The 15,180-nt window shown below is 41.7% G+C and overlaps 1 protein-coding gene across 4 annotated transcripts in view; it reads right to left on the minus strand.

Moving 5' to 3' along the window:
* LOC135491759 (ubiquitin-like modifier-activating enzyme ATG7) overlaps window positions 1-15,180 on the minus strand; it is a 380,340-nt gene that overhangs the window by 73,774 nt on the left and 291,386 nt on the right. For all 4 annotated transcript variants that reach the window (XR_010447875.1, XM_064777886.1, XM_064777888.1 and 1 more), the window contains exon 12: window positions 14,786-15,093. Coding sequence is in view for 3 of the 4 variants with exons in the window: in XM_064777886.1 (XP_064633956.1) it covers window positions 14,786-15,093 (308 nt within the window). In the remaining variant the exon portion in view is untranslated. The remainder of the gene's footprint in view (window positions 1-14,785; window positions 15,094-15,180) is intronic.

Raw genomic sequence — 15,180 nt, forward strand, 5'->3', positions numbered from 1 at the left:
GCAATTAACACCTTCATGCCAGCTCTTCCCTAAGGAGTATAGATTATTGTTCAATGTCATTAAAACACACTTCCTATTGTTTGGAAAAGAAGCAGCCGATACTTTTTTAAGGTGGCAAAACAACAGACTTGAGGTAGAAGATATAGCAAATCACCTGGGTCATATCATAGGCCCCCACGCCGAGCAGACACTTATTGATCAAGCTATTGGAAACATGATTGCCCGAACTAATGCACTTGTCTCTGCATTTGGTCATTGCGACATTGATGTAAAATATCGCCTGTTCAAAACATATGTCATGTGTTTATACGGCAGCGTACTGTGGGATTTTTCTTCTAGGCACATGGATAGACTGCTTACGACCTGGAGGAAATGTATAAGGAAACTATTCAAATTACCGTATCGGACACACTCAAATTTGTTGCCTACTATATGCCGGGATATCAATCCGGAATTTCAGATGCACAGCAGGTTTTTAAAATTTTTTAAGACTGCTCTGAGAAGTAATAATGAACTGGTTGAACTGTCTGCGAAATCAGTCATTTACGGAAGTAGTTCCTCCGTCGGGGGAAACATCAATGTACTATGTGAGAAGATAGGGACCGATAGGGACAACCTTATTAGAAGGGGTAACAAAGTTGGTGATATCGAAACGAATGACATAGGCAGTGTGATCAGGGATCTTATACTGATGAGAGACAGGGGTGACTATCACCTCTTTGATAGAGATGAGCTGTCAGATGCTATTACGCATCTAGCATGCGAATGATAAGTTGACCTTTGCCCCCCCCCCCGCGGCAGATGATCCATGAGAATTTTTCTTTCATAAATAGACTTTGATACATGTATTTTGTTTTTACGTTCTTGTCTTGTTCAATGCACCTTTTCTTGTAAGCGCACAATGCACAATACTGTAAAATGTACAAGAGTACGATAAATAAACTATATATATATATATAAAAAGCGGCGTCTGGTGCCGTCTGATTAAACTTGCGTTTCTATTCTAGCTGAAACAGCTGTGGAAAGAAGACGAAAAAAGGAGAGATGTGTCAAAGAACGACTGCTCTGAATCGGGTATGACAGTGGACTAACGTTGTTGTCAGAGCAGGATCTGTTCACTGCGTGGGTTTGTTGTAGAGCTGACGTCAGTCTGTTGTGAACAGGTTGCGACATGAGACAGGTTGCGACATTATTGTGACAACACTAGGTCGTCCCGGCAATAGGTGGTTGTGAGGGGGTGACGCACTTGGTTGCTGGTTGCTAGCCTGCACCCGTTAGGGGTAATTCACGGTTTTGGCGTCTCATTGAGCCTCATCAGATACCAAGAAGATGACGTATACATGGGGGTCATTGGTGAATGACCGAAAGGTTTGTGCAGTGACAATCAAGCCTGCTGCGACTGGCTGTCTTACAGTGGAGACAGCAAGTCCAAGGGACAAATGGTGTGTGACTTGAGACCGTAGCCTTGTGGGGATGGCGTACAAACCCTAAAGGTGGACGTACGGTGTGCTCTACAGGAACATTGTTATAGAAATGAGATGTGTGACACAGTGAGTCATACGGGTCCCATAGTGGGGTGAGTTAGCAGTGACAGAAAAGGTAAGCTATCCAGACAGATACAGCCAGATTTGACCTGGAGGATGATACGGTTAAAATGAATGCATTGGGACGAGGTAAGGTATCATCGGGCAGGTGACTAATTAGTTCAGGAGATTTAGACCAAAAGGAGCTGTTGGGCGTAAGCGATGGATCCAGTCAAGTTTGATGATCAATTTCTTTTGCAGGGCTTCCTGAGATTCGGTGGAAGACGAATGAAGGCCAGCACATGCGCTTTGACGTCATCCAGACCCTTATGTCCCGGGGTGTTAAAGTGTCTACCCAGCGTGTCATCTGTGTTGTTTTTGGTGATGTTTCTGAAGTGCTCACATAGTCGTGTGCAGTAATTTCTTTTTGTTTGACCCACAAACTGTAGTCCACATGTATTGCATGATAGACAGTAGATTAAATTGCTGCTTTTGCAATCCATGTTTGTCCTGGTTGTATATGTCCTGGACTTGACGTGGCTGCGAATAGAGCCAGAGGTGTCGAGACGGATACAGTATCTACACGACGCTCTAGCGCACCCTAGTCTCTGGGGGGCAGGAGGGGTGTCCGCCTTCCAGGAAGAGTTTTTGACACCCTGACCGAGTTGGATGTCGGGAGCAGGATCAGTAATCCCTAGCGGCATCCCCGGAGGAGGGGGCAGTTTCGCCCTTACTAACGAGGTTTTTGGATCTCCTGTGGCCACAAATTATTGGACCCTCTGTGTGGTTTTGGATCTAGCAAGACAGTCTAAGTTTTCTTTGATGACATTACTGGGGCCAGTGAAGCCTGGAGCAAAGGTTGTGATAAAGTAGAATGGTCATTCACCTTCGCTGGCAGTGTGCGTCTTGGGCCGTGTAGGGTAGAGGAGACTGTGTCTGTCTGGCCTTCTAGCCTTCACCACAGCACCTTCGATTAGGTCGGAAGGATATCCCCTTCTAAGGAAGTGACCCCCTAGTTCTATGGAATGGGAATCGTAATCCTCCACTTGACTACATATGCGTCTGATGCAGAGGAATTGACCATACAGTATGCCCCTTTTACATGAAAGTGGGTGCGCCAGTTAAAGGCCATATATCAAGGTTTTTTGCCATTTTCTGCTGTAAGACGACTTCAGAAGTGTACCTAACACTTTATACAATACAGAAAACCAAATGCAATTAGCTCCATCCATTTTGAAGATATAGCCAATTATGTGTTTGACAACTTGATTACCTAATCAGGCTAGCAACTGGCTTGTTAGAGCCAGGCGGCGGGTTCAGCAAAAGTTGTGATGTAGATCAGGTTATCTGTACATGTCATGCAATCATAAAAGCAGGAGGGCCTTAATTAATTATGCACACCTGGAAGTAATGTGTTTCATTCACTATGGTGTATTGTGTGGCTCCGGATTGTGTCAAGGATAGCACAAAGAACAATCGAATGACGGATGGGACCCATTTTCATGAATTTCCAAAGCCAGTTGAACGAGAGAGGAGGAAGCTGTGGATTCGGAAGTGCAAACGTTTGGAGTGTTGGAAGCCTGGGCCTTCGGCCAAACTTTGTAGTGATCACTTTATCGATACGGATTATCACATGAAGCCGGATATCTGCATCCAACTGAATATTAAATGCCACTTGTTAAAAACAGCTGTTCCAACCATGTCAATTGCATTTGATGCCCGAGGCTGCTGAGGTCGGTTGTTATACATAATGTGTAGGCCCTATTGGGGCCTGTGATACCGCATAGTGTCTTCTTGTGTTCCAGCCATAGCAAGGTGACAGCGACACAGGTCAGTGTCAGTGACAGCCACTGTCAATGACAGATTATTGTCATCTGACATCTAGGCCTATCTAACGTTGCACGGCATTATATCATCACGTCAAGATGATTGTGCATAATACCGTCACTTTTCAATAGTAGTTCAGCGTCATGACATAACTGGCGATACAACACTGACGAGGCGAAACAATATTGTGCAACATTAGTCTGTTCAAAAATCATACATGTTATGCATCTGCAACCGTCTATCAATGTCTTCTTTGCTATATCGGCAGGTCTGCCATGCAAATTGATTAACCACAAATTCTAATCACTTTCGTCCGAATGATCACTCTCATTATGATCTAGTGATATTAATGGCTCAAACATGTACGGCTCAACGTTTAAATATCCTTCTGTATCGACCAAAACATCCTCAAATTCACTGCTCTCACTCTCTGAACTGTATGCGGAAGCCATCTTGCTTTGTTCTGACTGACCTGATCTACATCATCAAAAAATCCCTAGCGGCCACATGTGGAACTAATCTAAAGTTGTGTGTGGTGGGAAATTCAAGTAGTTTAAAATTGAAAATTGAAATAACTAAATAATGACTTTATTATTAGAATTTTTTTAATGTCTGGGATCTTGTTTTTTTAACCCTCAACATATTTCATGAGTATCAAGCATGTTTTCAAACCTTGATATATGGCCTTTAAATACAACAGGTAGTTGTGAGAGTCGGTTGATTTGGAGTTTAGTCCAGTCACAATTGTCCCAATGTCAATTTTGATCATGGTATCAAGGAAGCTGACCTGTTTGTCTGAGATCTCGGCAGTGAGCTTAATGCTTGGTATTCTGCTGTTGAGGTGAGTTATGAAATGTTCTAAGTCATGTGTTCAAAGTTTCAAGTTCATAGCTCTAGTGGTTAGGAAACGTGCAAGTGTTTTTGAAACAGGGTACAGACGACGACGACGATGGATACAGTGGTGTTGTATAGACTCCCCTACGATGAGCCAAAAATGGAAATTTGGTTGTTCGCCTTCATGGAATCAGCAGTTCACCAGGTTTTAAAATGTTGTAAAAGATCAAAGTTCTATGGAACTGAAAATCTGACAGTTTGGGAGTGAAATTTGCTTTTGAAAAGTAATGCATTTGTCATTAAATCACAGCAATAGAAATGGATTTTACTCCAGAAGGTCCAGACGCATGTATCGGTTTTGGCACTTTACGGCCCAATTTGAACCAGCCAGAAACCGATAATCGCCTCTTGTATTGCGCAGTTCGTACCTCAAATCTATAGCTGCGATGACCTAGTTTTTGCAGCACAGGAACTTAAATAAATTACGTTATGGACCTAGGTCATTTTGAGTACTGACCCACGATCATTGACCGATCACCCGACAGGACGACATGAGCCGAGGATGATACGAACCAACACGAACCGGGGAAAAGATGACTGGCCGTGTCCTCACCAATGACGTGTTGCCGGGCGGGCGGGGCAAACATTTATTTCATTCAGAGCAAAGGGACATTTTTTGGCCTACATTGTACCTACGTAATTAGCAGCAGTTAACAACCCAGAAGATAATAATCCAAAGCTCCCAATAACATTAATCCAACACACAATTTCTGTACTGGGAAACTTAACCTGCCAACCACCTACCAATGGCGGCCGAAGCAAATATCACATGCATCCTCGCAGCTAGTTCAATCTAGAATCTGCATCTGCTTTTCCCTACGCTATTCACCACGCTATCTTTTCATTTGATTTGAAATCAGGGTCGACCACCTGCGTCCCATTTTGATTAGAATCAGCCGGTTTTAAATGAGTCAGTCTTATCAGTCGTAAGGGGATGGCTAATTAGCAAGTTGATTTACATACACTTTACCAAGTCAATTTCACACAGTTGGAAATAACTTTTGAAACAAAAATTATTATATAGTTAAGATAGATTGTAGGTCCTTGTACAATATGGGTAGGTGCAAGAGAACATTTCTTTAGAATGTATGATATTATTAGACAAATCATGTGAAAAAGTAAAGTTTCTTAAAAAGGCAAGAAATGATGCTGCAACCAAACAAAAGGCAATCAGTGATAGCATCAACCATATAATAACACTGACATGATAAAAAGCATTGTTAGTTACCAACATCATTGTAAAATTAGGGAAAATGTATTAACTTGGCCAGAAAGCAGCTATGTGAACAGGGGAAAAAACTCTTTGGAACAGCTATCATTTGTGGTCAATTATAAATTGGAGTAGTCCAGCTCTCTATTATGGCTCCAATCTTGACACTAGAGGCGCTGAATTTGTTCCTTACAATGCCTCTAGAACTATTAAGTTGCCACCATTTGAAAAGCAGTACCGTGGATGTAGATCAGGAAATAATCTTTCTTATTGCTGTGAGGCGATCGTAACACAACTAAGCCCGCGATGCCCTACGCTGCGTTTGTAGTTCTCCATACAATCACCTTAAAATCAACTAGGAAGTGTCAGATTTTATTTATAAAGATCATATTTTGTTATTTATCAATTAAAAAAAAAGTTTCATGAGAGAAGGTAGCACTAATTGGGTTTGAATAAGGTTAACAGTCTGAACTGGCAACACAGTTTATGAGTTTATGGTTACATGGATGAACTGAGCACAATTGATAATTATTGCTCCTCAAATGAATATCTATTTCATCTGAGGAAAGCTGTTTGCCAGAGGTAGCATGTTATGCAAATTATATCACAAAGGGGAGCCATTCTATGTATGGTAGATGATGGGTCCCATTCAAATAAAAGTCAAAACTCACCAAATTGCAAGAAACACGCATTGATCACAGGTCTCTCATCAATTGTAATATATCCATCACAAATATGAAACCAAATTGCAAGAAACACGCATTGATCACATATCTCTTATAAGTTGTAATATATCCATCACAAATATGTAACTTGTGTAATCCACAATAGTGCGATAATTCTCCATGTAACATGGTACCTTTTATTCCTTGATGTCTTACCACCGTGTATCACATCGCTGCCCAAAGACAGATGACAGCCACTACGGTTTGAAAACGGAAAAATGCATCACTGGATGGAAGCACTTTTGTCATTGCTTTCAGCAAGTCTAGTCAGTAGTCTGTTCAAGAACTGAGACTTGCCCCTGGACATGAAATGGGCCACCCTCTACCTTCTGCATTGTACACTGACTTGTGCATCTAAGTGGACATGGTCAAATGCGTATGTCGTATGCTCATAGGCTACCCTAACGGTGTGTAACTATGCACCTTCTACAAGAAAACCAATTCATCAACAAAAACCAGTCCAGTACAAACAAGTTGGTTGGTTGATTGGTATTACATAATCACTGCTCACCAAAGGAGACGAAGGTAAGTGACATGACTGTGACCAACAGAGCATTTAAAAGCCCTCATGAAATGATCAACTTTTGTTCACAAGCGGTTAAACGCTGGATGTTCTATTGTTCTAGTCAAATAGCTAGTCGGTGTATGTGAGTGAGTGAGTGAGTGAGTGAGTGAGTGAGCAAGATTAGAGATGGCCATGCAATCTCAGACAAATGTCGATGTCAAGAGATAACAATGGGCTACTAAGTTGTATCATCTGCTCCCCATCTTCAGCCGATTTATATCCAAACTCCCCATGCTTGATGGGCCACACGCCACGCGCGTTGGTGACTTTGACCCGTTATTTTCACCGGTGTGACTGCGCTCGCAAATCAACAATTCATGGGCGCTACATTGATGGCGTTGAGGGCGTTCTCGGGACCGCAAGGTTCTTCTTTTGCATGTGTAGAGCATTTTTGATTGTAACAAGAGGCCCAAAGGGCCTGGCGCTCAGCTGGATGACCTAATAACATAGGACTGAGGGTGTAAAGTAGTAAATATCGGCTTTATACTACTGTTAGAAGGTCAAGAGAACACGTTATACCACTAAAATTTCCAATGCAGAGCTGCCAGCTGGATGAAATATGACTGAACTAATCATCCATGGTATGTAAATGTTACAGGAGGCAACGGAAGATATCCCTAGTTCAGTATGTTGTTTCGGTAGCTTTACAGACAAGAAATGTCAGAGAGGATGTGACTTCTCCATGGACAACTGTAGTATGTCCAGGCTGGGTTGTACAGCACAACCAAGGATACAAAATGTTGTCTGTAATCGAGAGGTATCCTGATAACAGAGGTAAAAATAAATAGAAATGACCAGTTTGGGACTAACACCACTGTCTTTTTTTTAAAAATAAGGTAGAGATTACAGGAGTCAACAAAATTAACTTTATTGAGAGAAATTGACCTGTCCTGCATGTGATTGGAATTTACAAAGGGTAGTTTTTCATGACATTGTGCTCTACTGCGTATCCCTAGTGAGTCGATCTGGAACCATTTCTTTTTTATTTAGACCAGCGATGACGTCATTTCTGGTGATTCCCTACGTTGTCCAATGAGCGCTTTTTAAAGTGTGCCATTTGGCATGCATTAGCAAGCAATGTGTTTTATCAGCGCTGCCAATTGCCGAAAAGAATGCCGTAGCTCCGTCAACTTTGAATCAATTTTTATGGGAGTAACATTGCTTGGAATGTCTACTTTTTACTCATGTAGGAATCGTAGTACTAAAAACTAAAATGCAAACAGAATCATGCCGATTCATTGCACATACTGTTGGAATTCTCCACTTCAAAATAATTCGCGAACAGAGCGTACACTTCTAATATCGTTTTCACAGAAATGTGGCCAAATTTTCAAGAACTAATTTCTGAAAGTAGTCCCTAAAGACCTTATGACTACCCACCGAAAGGAACTAGTGATAATATCGCCTAATTGACTTCTTTTTAGCAGAAAATTGGTTACCGTGTTGCAAAATCAATCTTTAGACTTTAGACTTTAGACTGGTCACAGTGGGTATGCTGAAATATAGCCTGGTTTCTTGGCCAATTCCATGCGCAGAATACAACTGCGCAACTATACGTCATAGCACGGGCTTTTGAATCGTCAAAAATTCAGTTAAATGTGCCTGTAGCGCCAACTGGCGGTGAAAACTAAACTAATTCTATGACAAGTAAAAATGAAAAATTATCAAAAAATATTCGGCCAGATGTGAAAACAATATTTCCTCTGTAGACCGAGGTATAAAGGTATGAAGTTTAAACTTCCCGATGACCTCATTCGCTTAATGTAGGTCGGATCGCGCTGATTTTTGGCTTCTGACTTCATCTAGGGTTACGCCTAATTTAGCAGCGTCAACGAAGTGCCTAGGCCTTGCGGTTACAAAATGCCCAAAAGTTACACGAAAAGAAGGACAGCCACCATTCTCTTAGTAATATTACCAGCTTCGCTGACTTTGTCAGCTGAGCTAAAAAGTAGTCTCGCGCAGCCAGACCTTCTTCACTTATTAGTCTGGCGCAAGCCAGGCGTTCTTTGTACTAGACGTTTTCCACCACAGTGTATCTGGCCGGAAGAAACACTGCGCAAGATTACCTTGAGCTGGAGCTAAGAATACATTATGCGAATGAGCATACTTCCTCATTGAGTTTTCCCAGATATAGCCTAATACCATTAGGCCCTGTGTGGTGGCGCTTAGGTGGCCGCTGTTTCAAGAGAGTGAGTGGTTGAGTCACTCTAGAAGCTTCTTGGTCATAACAAAGGACGGACCTTACCAAAATTACTTACATTTTCGTATTCCTACAATGAAACACCTAATACTGAAACCACAAACCACTGAAGACCTAATACTGCAGAGACCTGATACTGAAACCACAATGAAAGACATGATACTGACCTAATACTGAAACCACGACTGCTTTAAGAGAGACTGGCATCATGCCCCTGCGAAATGAATTTTACCTTAGGTGGATTTTGTTGGAAATAGCTGGAATTTGCAGCTCTTGGCTGGAATAAGCTGACACTTTGAATTTAGAGAGTTTCATCGAAAAGTTATAGCTGGCAAAGGCTGACAAAAACTGGAACTTTATCCATGGGGTGGAAATTCTTGGTATTTTCTGGTTTTTTCCTTTTCGTAAAAGTTCCAGTGCTGGAAATCTCTGTCACTTTACTATGAGATTGTCAAAAGCTGGGATTAGCTGGAAATTTCAAATTCGATGTTTCTGACAATTGTTGGAAAAAGCTGGCATTTGCTGGCATTATGCAAATTGCTATTATGTTATGCAATTCTATCATGTGGTCTTATCACCTGACCTATCCCATGATGCATTACACCTCAGACAGGAACCAGTAGGTTTGAATTTCAAGTCAAACAAAGAAATCATGTGGGAGCTCTTCTTATTTCTTGATTTTTACCCCGAATTCGATATCAAGATATCCAAAGTTTACACAAATTGAATTGGAACACATAAGGATTCAAATGAATGCCAAAAGGGTAATCTGGACAGGCCTTGAGGTTGTTTTTTTAGCATATGAAGAAGCCTGAATCAGTGCATGTGCTGTAAGCCTGTATTATTGTATGCATGATCGTGGACCCGGACGGTATCATAACTGTAAAATTTTGCATGGGAGATGTCCACAGCTCATGACTCATGTAAGTGATGGAGTCAATCAACAGTCGGCTTGCTCCATCATTCTTTTCAAGGCCGTGCAGTGATGTTATTTGGACATCCATTTTGGACGTCAGGCCCCGTCTTTAACCCTGCCCTCCAGACATCAAAGTGACAGAGTGTGCTATGTGTGGTTAACATCATGTTGATGTCACGGTATCCAGTTAAAACGGCACCTCTTTTTTATTTGGCTCACCTTGTGAGCCTATGCGATGATGTGGCGTCCATTGTCGGTTGCGGCCGTATTGTAAGCGCGGCACGTTTCGTAAAGTCTGGACTTAAAATTGGTACACATATGTTCCAATGGGCCCTGGGGCAATTCACACCAATCTGGTCAATCCATGATCCTCAAACTTACGAGCCTAATATTACAGTGTGAATACTTTGCACTATCTATATTATTAAACGAGAGGCAAAATTTTCCTGTCAGTGATTGTCAATGACGTCATCGTATCAACTGATCACAATTAGCTAAGATGTAAATGACGTGCTGCCTCCAGGATGGGCATTGAGTCCTGACGACGCCAGTCGGCATTGACGAGCACTCCAACCCAGGTCATGTGGCAACTTAAACCATCGATCTGCAATGGGGAAGTGTCCGCCTGGCAGAGGTGTCTGCAAGGAGCCTCTGAGTGAAGCAATAATCTTACGTTTTATATGATGGGCCTCTTATGCTCGTGTAAGTCCATTCAACACACACCAAGAATGATATTTACATTATAACAGTGTGACAAGATTGTGTCAGAAAACTAAGGGATTAGGTCAGTGGCATATGCTCAAAACTTGATAATGCCACAGCAATCATGTTTGCAAGTAACATAAATCACTTGTTTGCAAAGATAATTTCAGGTGCCCGCAACAAGAACTGGTCATCCTAGCAAACTCTGTTGGAAGCAAAATCAACCTGCAACCTTTAATCATATTTCTTTGTGACAGAAATTGCTTGTTTGCAGTTATAATTGCAGATGCCATCAAAATTGAATTAGAATTGGAAATCGCACGGCCAGGGATCAAGCAAAATCAACATGCAATCATGTTTGCATGTGAAAAATTGCCAGTCTGTGGTGATAATCGCAGGTGCGTGTGACAAGATTGCAATCAGCAAAGTCAAAACCAAGCGATTATCGGTTTTACTCCACGACAAGAGATCTTCTTGTTGCATATCACAACGATTCTAATCATAGTCACTGTTGAGTGACAAAAAACGCCTGTTAATTAGTGTGCAGCGCTCTGTTCGATTCAAACGTAGAGGTGGTCACATGCTCAATATTAAATTTCCAGCTAATGTCAACAAATGCCAGCTATTTCCAATATATGACAACCCTGACATTGGTAAATGAGCTCGAAGGTTTGGGTCCAGCCCGGTCGCATACTGAATTCTTAATTTCCAGCTAATGTCAACAAATGTCAGCTATTTCCAATAGATGACAGCAAATGACAATCCTGAGGATACAGTCGCATTCCTCGTTGCATGCTGAATTTGTAATTTCCAGCTAATGTCAACTAATGCCAGCTATTTCCAATAAATGACAGCCCTGACATTCCTCGTTGCATGCTGAATTTGTAATTTCCAGCTAATGTCAACTAATGCCAGCTATTTCCAATAAATGACAGCCCCGACATAGATAAATCAGCTGGAAGGCCTGGGTCCAGATTTTTCCACCTAATTCCAGCTCTGGAAATTAGGTTCCAGCTAATGCCAGGTTATGCCAGCTTTTCCCAGAGCTGGCATTTTCTGGCACTGCCATTTACCAAAATACCGCCAAACTCCAGCCCTGACCTTTTCTGAAATTTCCAGCTAATTCCAGCCTCCTGGCAAGGAAAAATAGTTTGGAATTAGGTGGAAATTCCCAGCTTTTGCCGACAATTTCCAGTCGAATTTCGCAGGGGTGTCTCTCTTAAAGCACAGTCAACAGACACCACTCACACTCAGAAACCACAAATTCAGAACCTTCTAGCTCAAATGGAAATGAAATGTGCCACCTATCGGTGATTTAGCGAACTGTGAGCTCTGTGACCTTGAAAAGTAAGTCAAATCGAAAACCGTATGATATGTGATGTATCCTTGCTGGGAGTACCTACCTACTTTTTTTCTCAAAATCAAACAATCAAACCCTGCAACATTAAAAAAAAGCCAATAGGGAAATAATAGACAATTCCAACCGTATGCCGCAAACGGAATCAAAATTTGTAAATCTTATGCGGAGCTACAAATTATTTTAGATGTTGATATTAAAGCTGAACTGCATGCACAAAATCAGAGCGTCCCATGCGGCAATAGTAAGAAATTCAAACTATCGAAAGGTCCTTCTGAATACGGTCTGAAACATGATAGACCTCCAATGCTTCGATGCGCTTGATTTCACAAACCAGCAAGCCACAGGATGATGCGGACAGTCTCGGAGAATTATGGAAGAGAAAAAAATCAAATTCTTCTCCAGGGATTCGAATTCGGGCTCAGAATACGAACGCTCTAACCGTCTGAGCTAGGGGGGCTTTCTTGTGAACTGCTGCCAGCAAATATATCTTATATGAATGGCGATTATGCTTTATTTTTGAGAGATGAACCAGAAATTTTCTCAAGTACACGTAATAGAAGAAGATACCAAGACAAAGGTGAACATTGCTAAGAGAAAACATAGACTCTGCATACATAATCACGCACAGCAAAGAAAAATGACTTTCTTCCTGCAGTTGCCCACTGGAAGCCGCTCAAAGATGTTGAAAAAAGATTACACACAAATGTTTGCACATTCTATAAAGGCGTATAAAACGACAGGCATTTTAAGCAGCCCAGTGGCCTTGAGGATAAGAGTGTTGGCAAATAAAATCAGAGGTCTCGAGTTCGAGTCCCGATGAGAGGACCATTTTATTTTTTTCCTTCCAGAATTCTCTGCGTAGGTCCGCATCGTCCACGTTTGTAAAATCAAGCACATCGAAGCATTGGAGGTCTATCATGTTTCAGGCCGTATTCAGAAGGGCCGCATGGGGTCATCTGGTTTTGTTCATGCAGTTCAGCTTTAAGTCGAAAAGCACACACAAAATGCGTACATGCCATCCCCTATTGAAAGTGAAACTAACGCGCCTTGTCGTATGTGGTTTGGGACAAAGGTCAAATGCCTAGCGAACAACTAACAAATCTTAGTTGACAACTACCTGGCAATGTTCTTAGGAGGGTTTTATGAATAGGAAAATAGCAGCATACTATGGAGCAGCGAACTATGCATTTGGCAGGCTGCTAAGGCCTAGTTGGCCGCTGGTTTAGCAGGGTTTTATGAATATGGGCCCAGGTGTTCACTAAGTAAGGGTTCCAGGGATGCTGACCTGACCCAAATGCACTCTGCATGTTGTACAGAAGAGGGGTAACGTGATCCTGAGAGTGGCACTATAAATTGAGGCCGTCATTCAATTACTTTGTGTCGAGCAATTCGAATGGCCACCTGTTTATGATGGTGCGTCCAAAAAATTTCCTGGCGCTTGCTGTCGGCATGTAAGGAACAAGCTACATGTATAGTATAAAGGTCAAAGCAAAGTTAGTACGATATGTGATGTATCGTTGCTTGGAGTACCTGCCATAAAAATATCATCAAAAACAAGTCACTTATAAGCGACATATTGCACTTTTTACCTTTTCTAGATTTGGCCCCCTGGTGGCCAAGTCTCGAGAATCATATCAGACCGAAATTCGATGTCAGCGGTTGTATGACGTAGGGAGTCATATGCACCAAATTTCAAATTTATAGCTTAAGCGATTATGAAACGTGCCATAGTTACACTCAAATGGTCAATTTATGCCATTTTGACATCTGTGACCTTGAAAATAAGGTCAAATCAAAAACCCTTACGATATGTGATGTATCCTTGCAAGGATAACCTACCATAAATATTTTATCAAAAACGAGTCACTCATAAGAGAGATATCACACTTTATAGGTTTCCACTTCTGGCTCCCTGGTAGCCAAGTCAAGAATCAGACCGGACCAAAAATCGTCTCTGAGGTCGTTTGACCTAGTGGTTATGTACAAGATTTCAAGTCAGTCACAATAGCGGTGTCGAATTGTGCTGCTATTAGCTAACGGCCAGCCGATAGCGAACTTTAACCTCTGTGAGCTTTAAAAAGTAGGTCAAATCAAAAACCCGGGTTACCTTTGAAGCATCTTTATGAGATGCATCTACGGTAAAATTTTCATGATTCTAGCTAGCAGCGTTCATATAGATATAGCCAAAAAAGGTTTTCAAAGAGCGCCATCTATATGGCAGACAAGAAGTCAAATTGCGCTAATTTTCATTTTGAAGGAAGGTCTGGCCTAGTGATACCCACAAACCAAGCATGAACATTCTAGGTCAAGTGGTTGAGAAACGTGCCACTCTTATGTCAAAAGTTGACGATGCCGACAACGGTCACCGGACGCCATGGTATTGTATAAGCTCCCCTGAACTGCGAGCAACAAAGTTAAGGTGAGGTCAGTTTTAGCGTTACAGTGACCATCTTGGAAATACCCATTATGTAATAGGATTTTAACATAATAACTTAGTTCTAATGGATAGCTTGACCCCAAAAACCTAGGTATGGAGACAAAGATCAGCTTCTTAGGTTGAATAGGTAGCAAGTTGTGGTCATTTGTATGTGATGGCGGCCATCTTGGACGCTATCTTGGATTTTATCAAATTGCTCAAGGGTTACACCATGTCATTAAGCAATTTCTGAAAGTAGAGACCCTCAGCTACCAAAATCAACAGTATAAAAAATTAAATACAACAATGCAAGGTTAACCCTCTCTGCTCCCAGCCTATTCCATCAATTTACATGGGTGCATTTTCCAATGATAAAACCATCAAGATCAAAATATCAAAGAGGGTTTACTGTAGCTCACTTGAGGATAAGATGATTCAAATACTTACGTCACCAGGAGCAACCACATCATTACAAAAGTAGCAACCGAGCTGACTCCCATGTATTGGTGTCCTCATTGTTGCGCCATCCTCGAGCGTATCCATAGTACCATCTTCATGCCTCAGACCATGACGCACAACCAGGAACGTATCAAATCCTAATGCTGCATTTATGACAAGTTTTCGCTTGACCATACCAAGTAAAGTAGGCAGCCACCGTGATTCTCGTGTATCCATCAGGAGGAAGAGGACATCATGGTTGTCGACCAACTCTTCCAAACGGGCCACATCCTTCTTGACCTGGTTCAACAAACTCTCTGCAGAAAAGATTCAACATCAATATTACTGAATTATTGTTGATTCTTGTATCAGTAGTGATGTCAACTGAAACGAATATACTAATG

This window comes from Lineus longissimus, chromosome 7 (genome assembly GCF_910592395.1).
Source record: "Lineus longissimus chromosome 7, tnLinLong1.2, whole genome shotgun sequence".
Lineage (NCBI taxonomy): Eukaryota > Metazoa > Nemertea > Pilidiophora > Heteronemertea > Lineidae > Lineus > Lineus longissimus.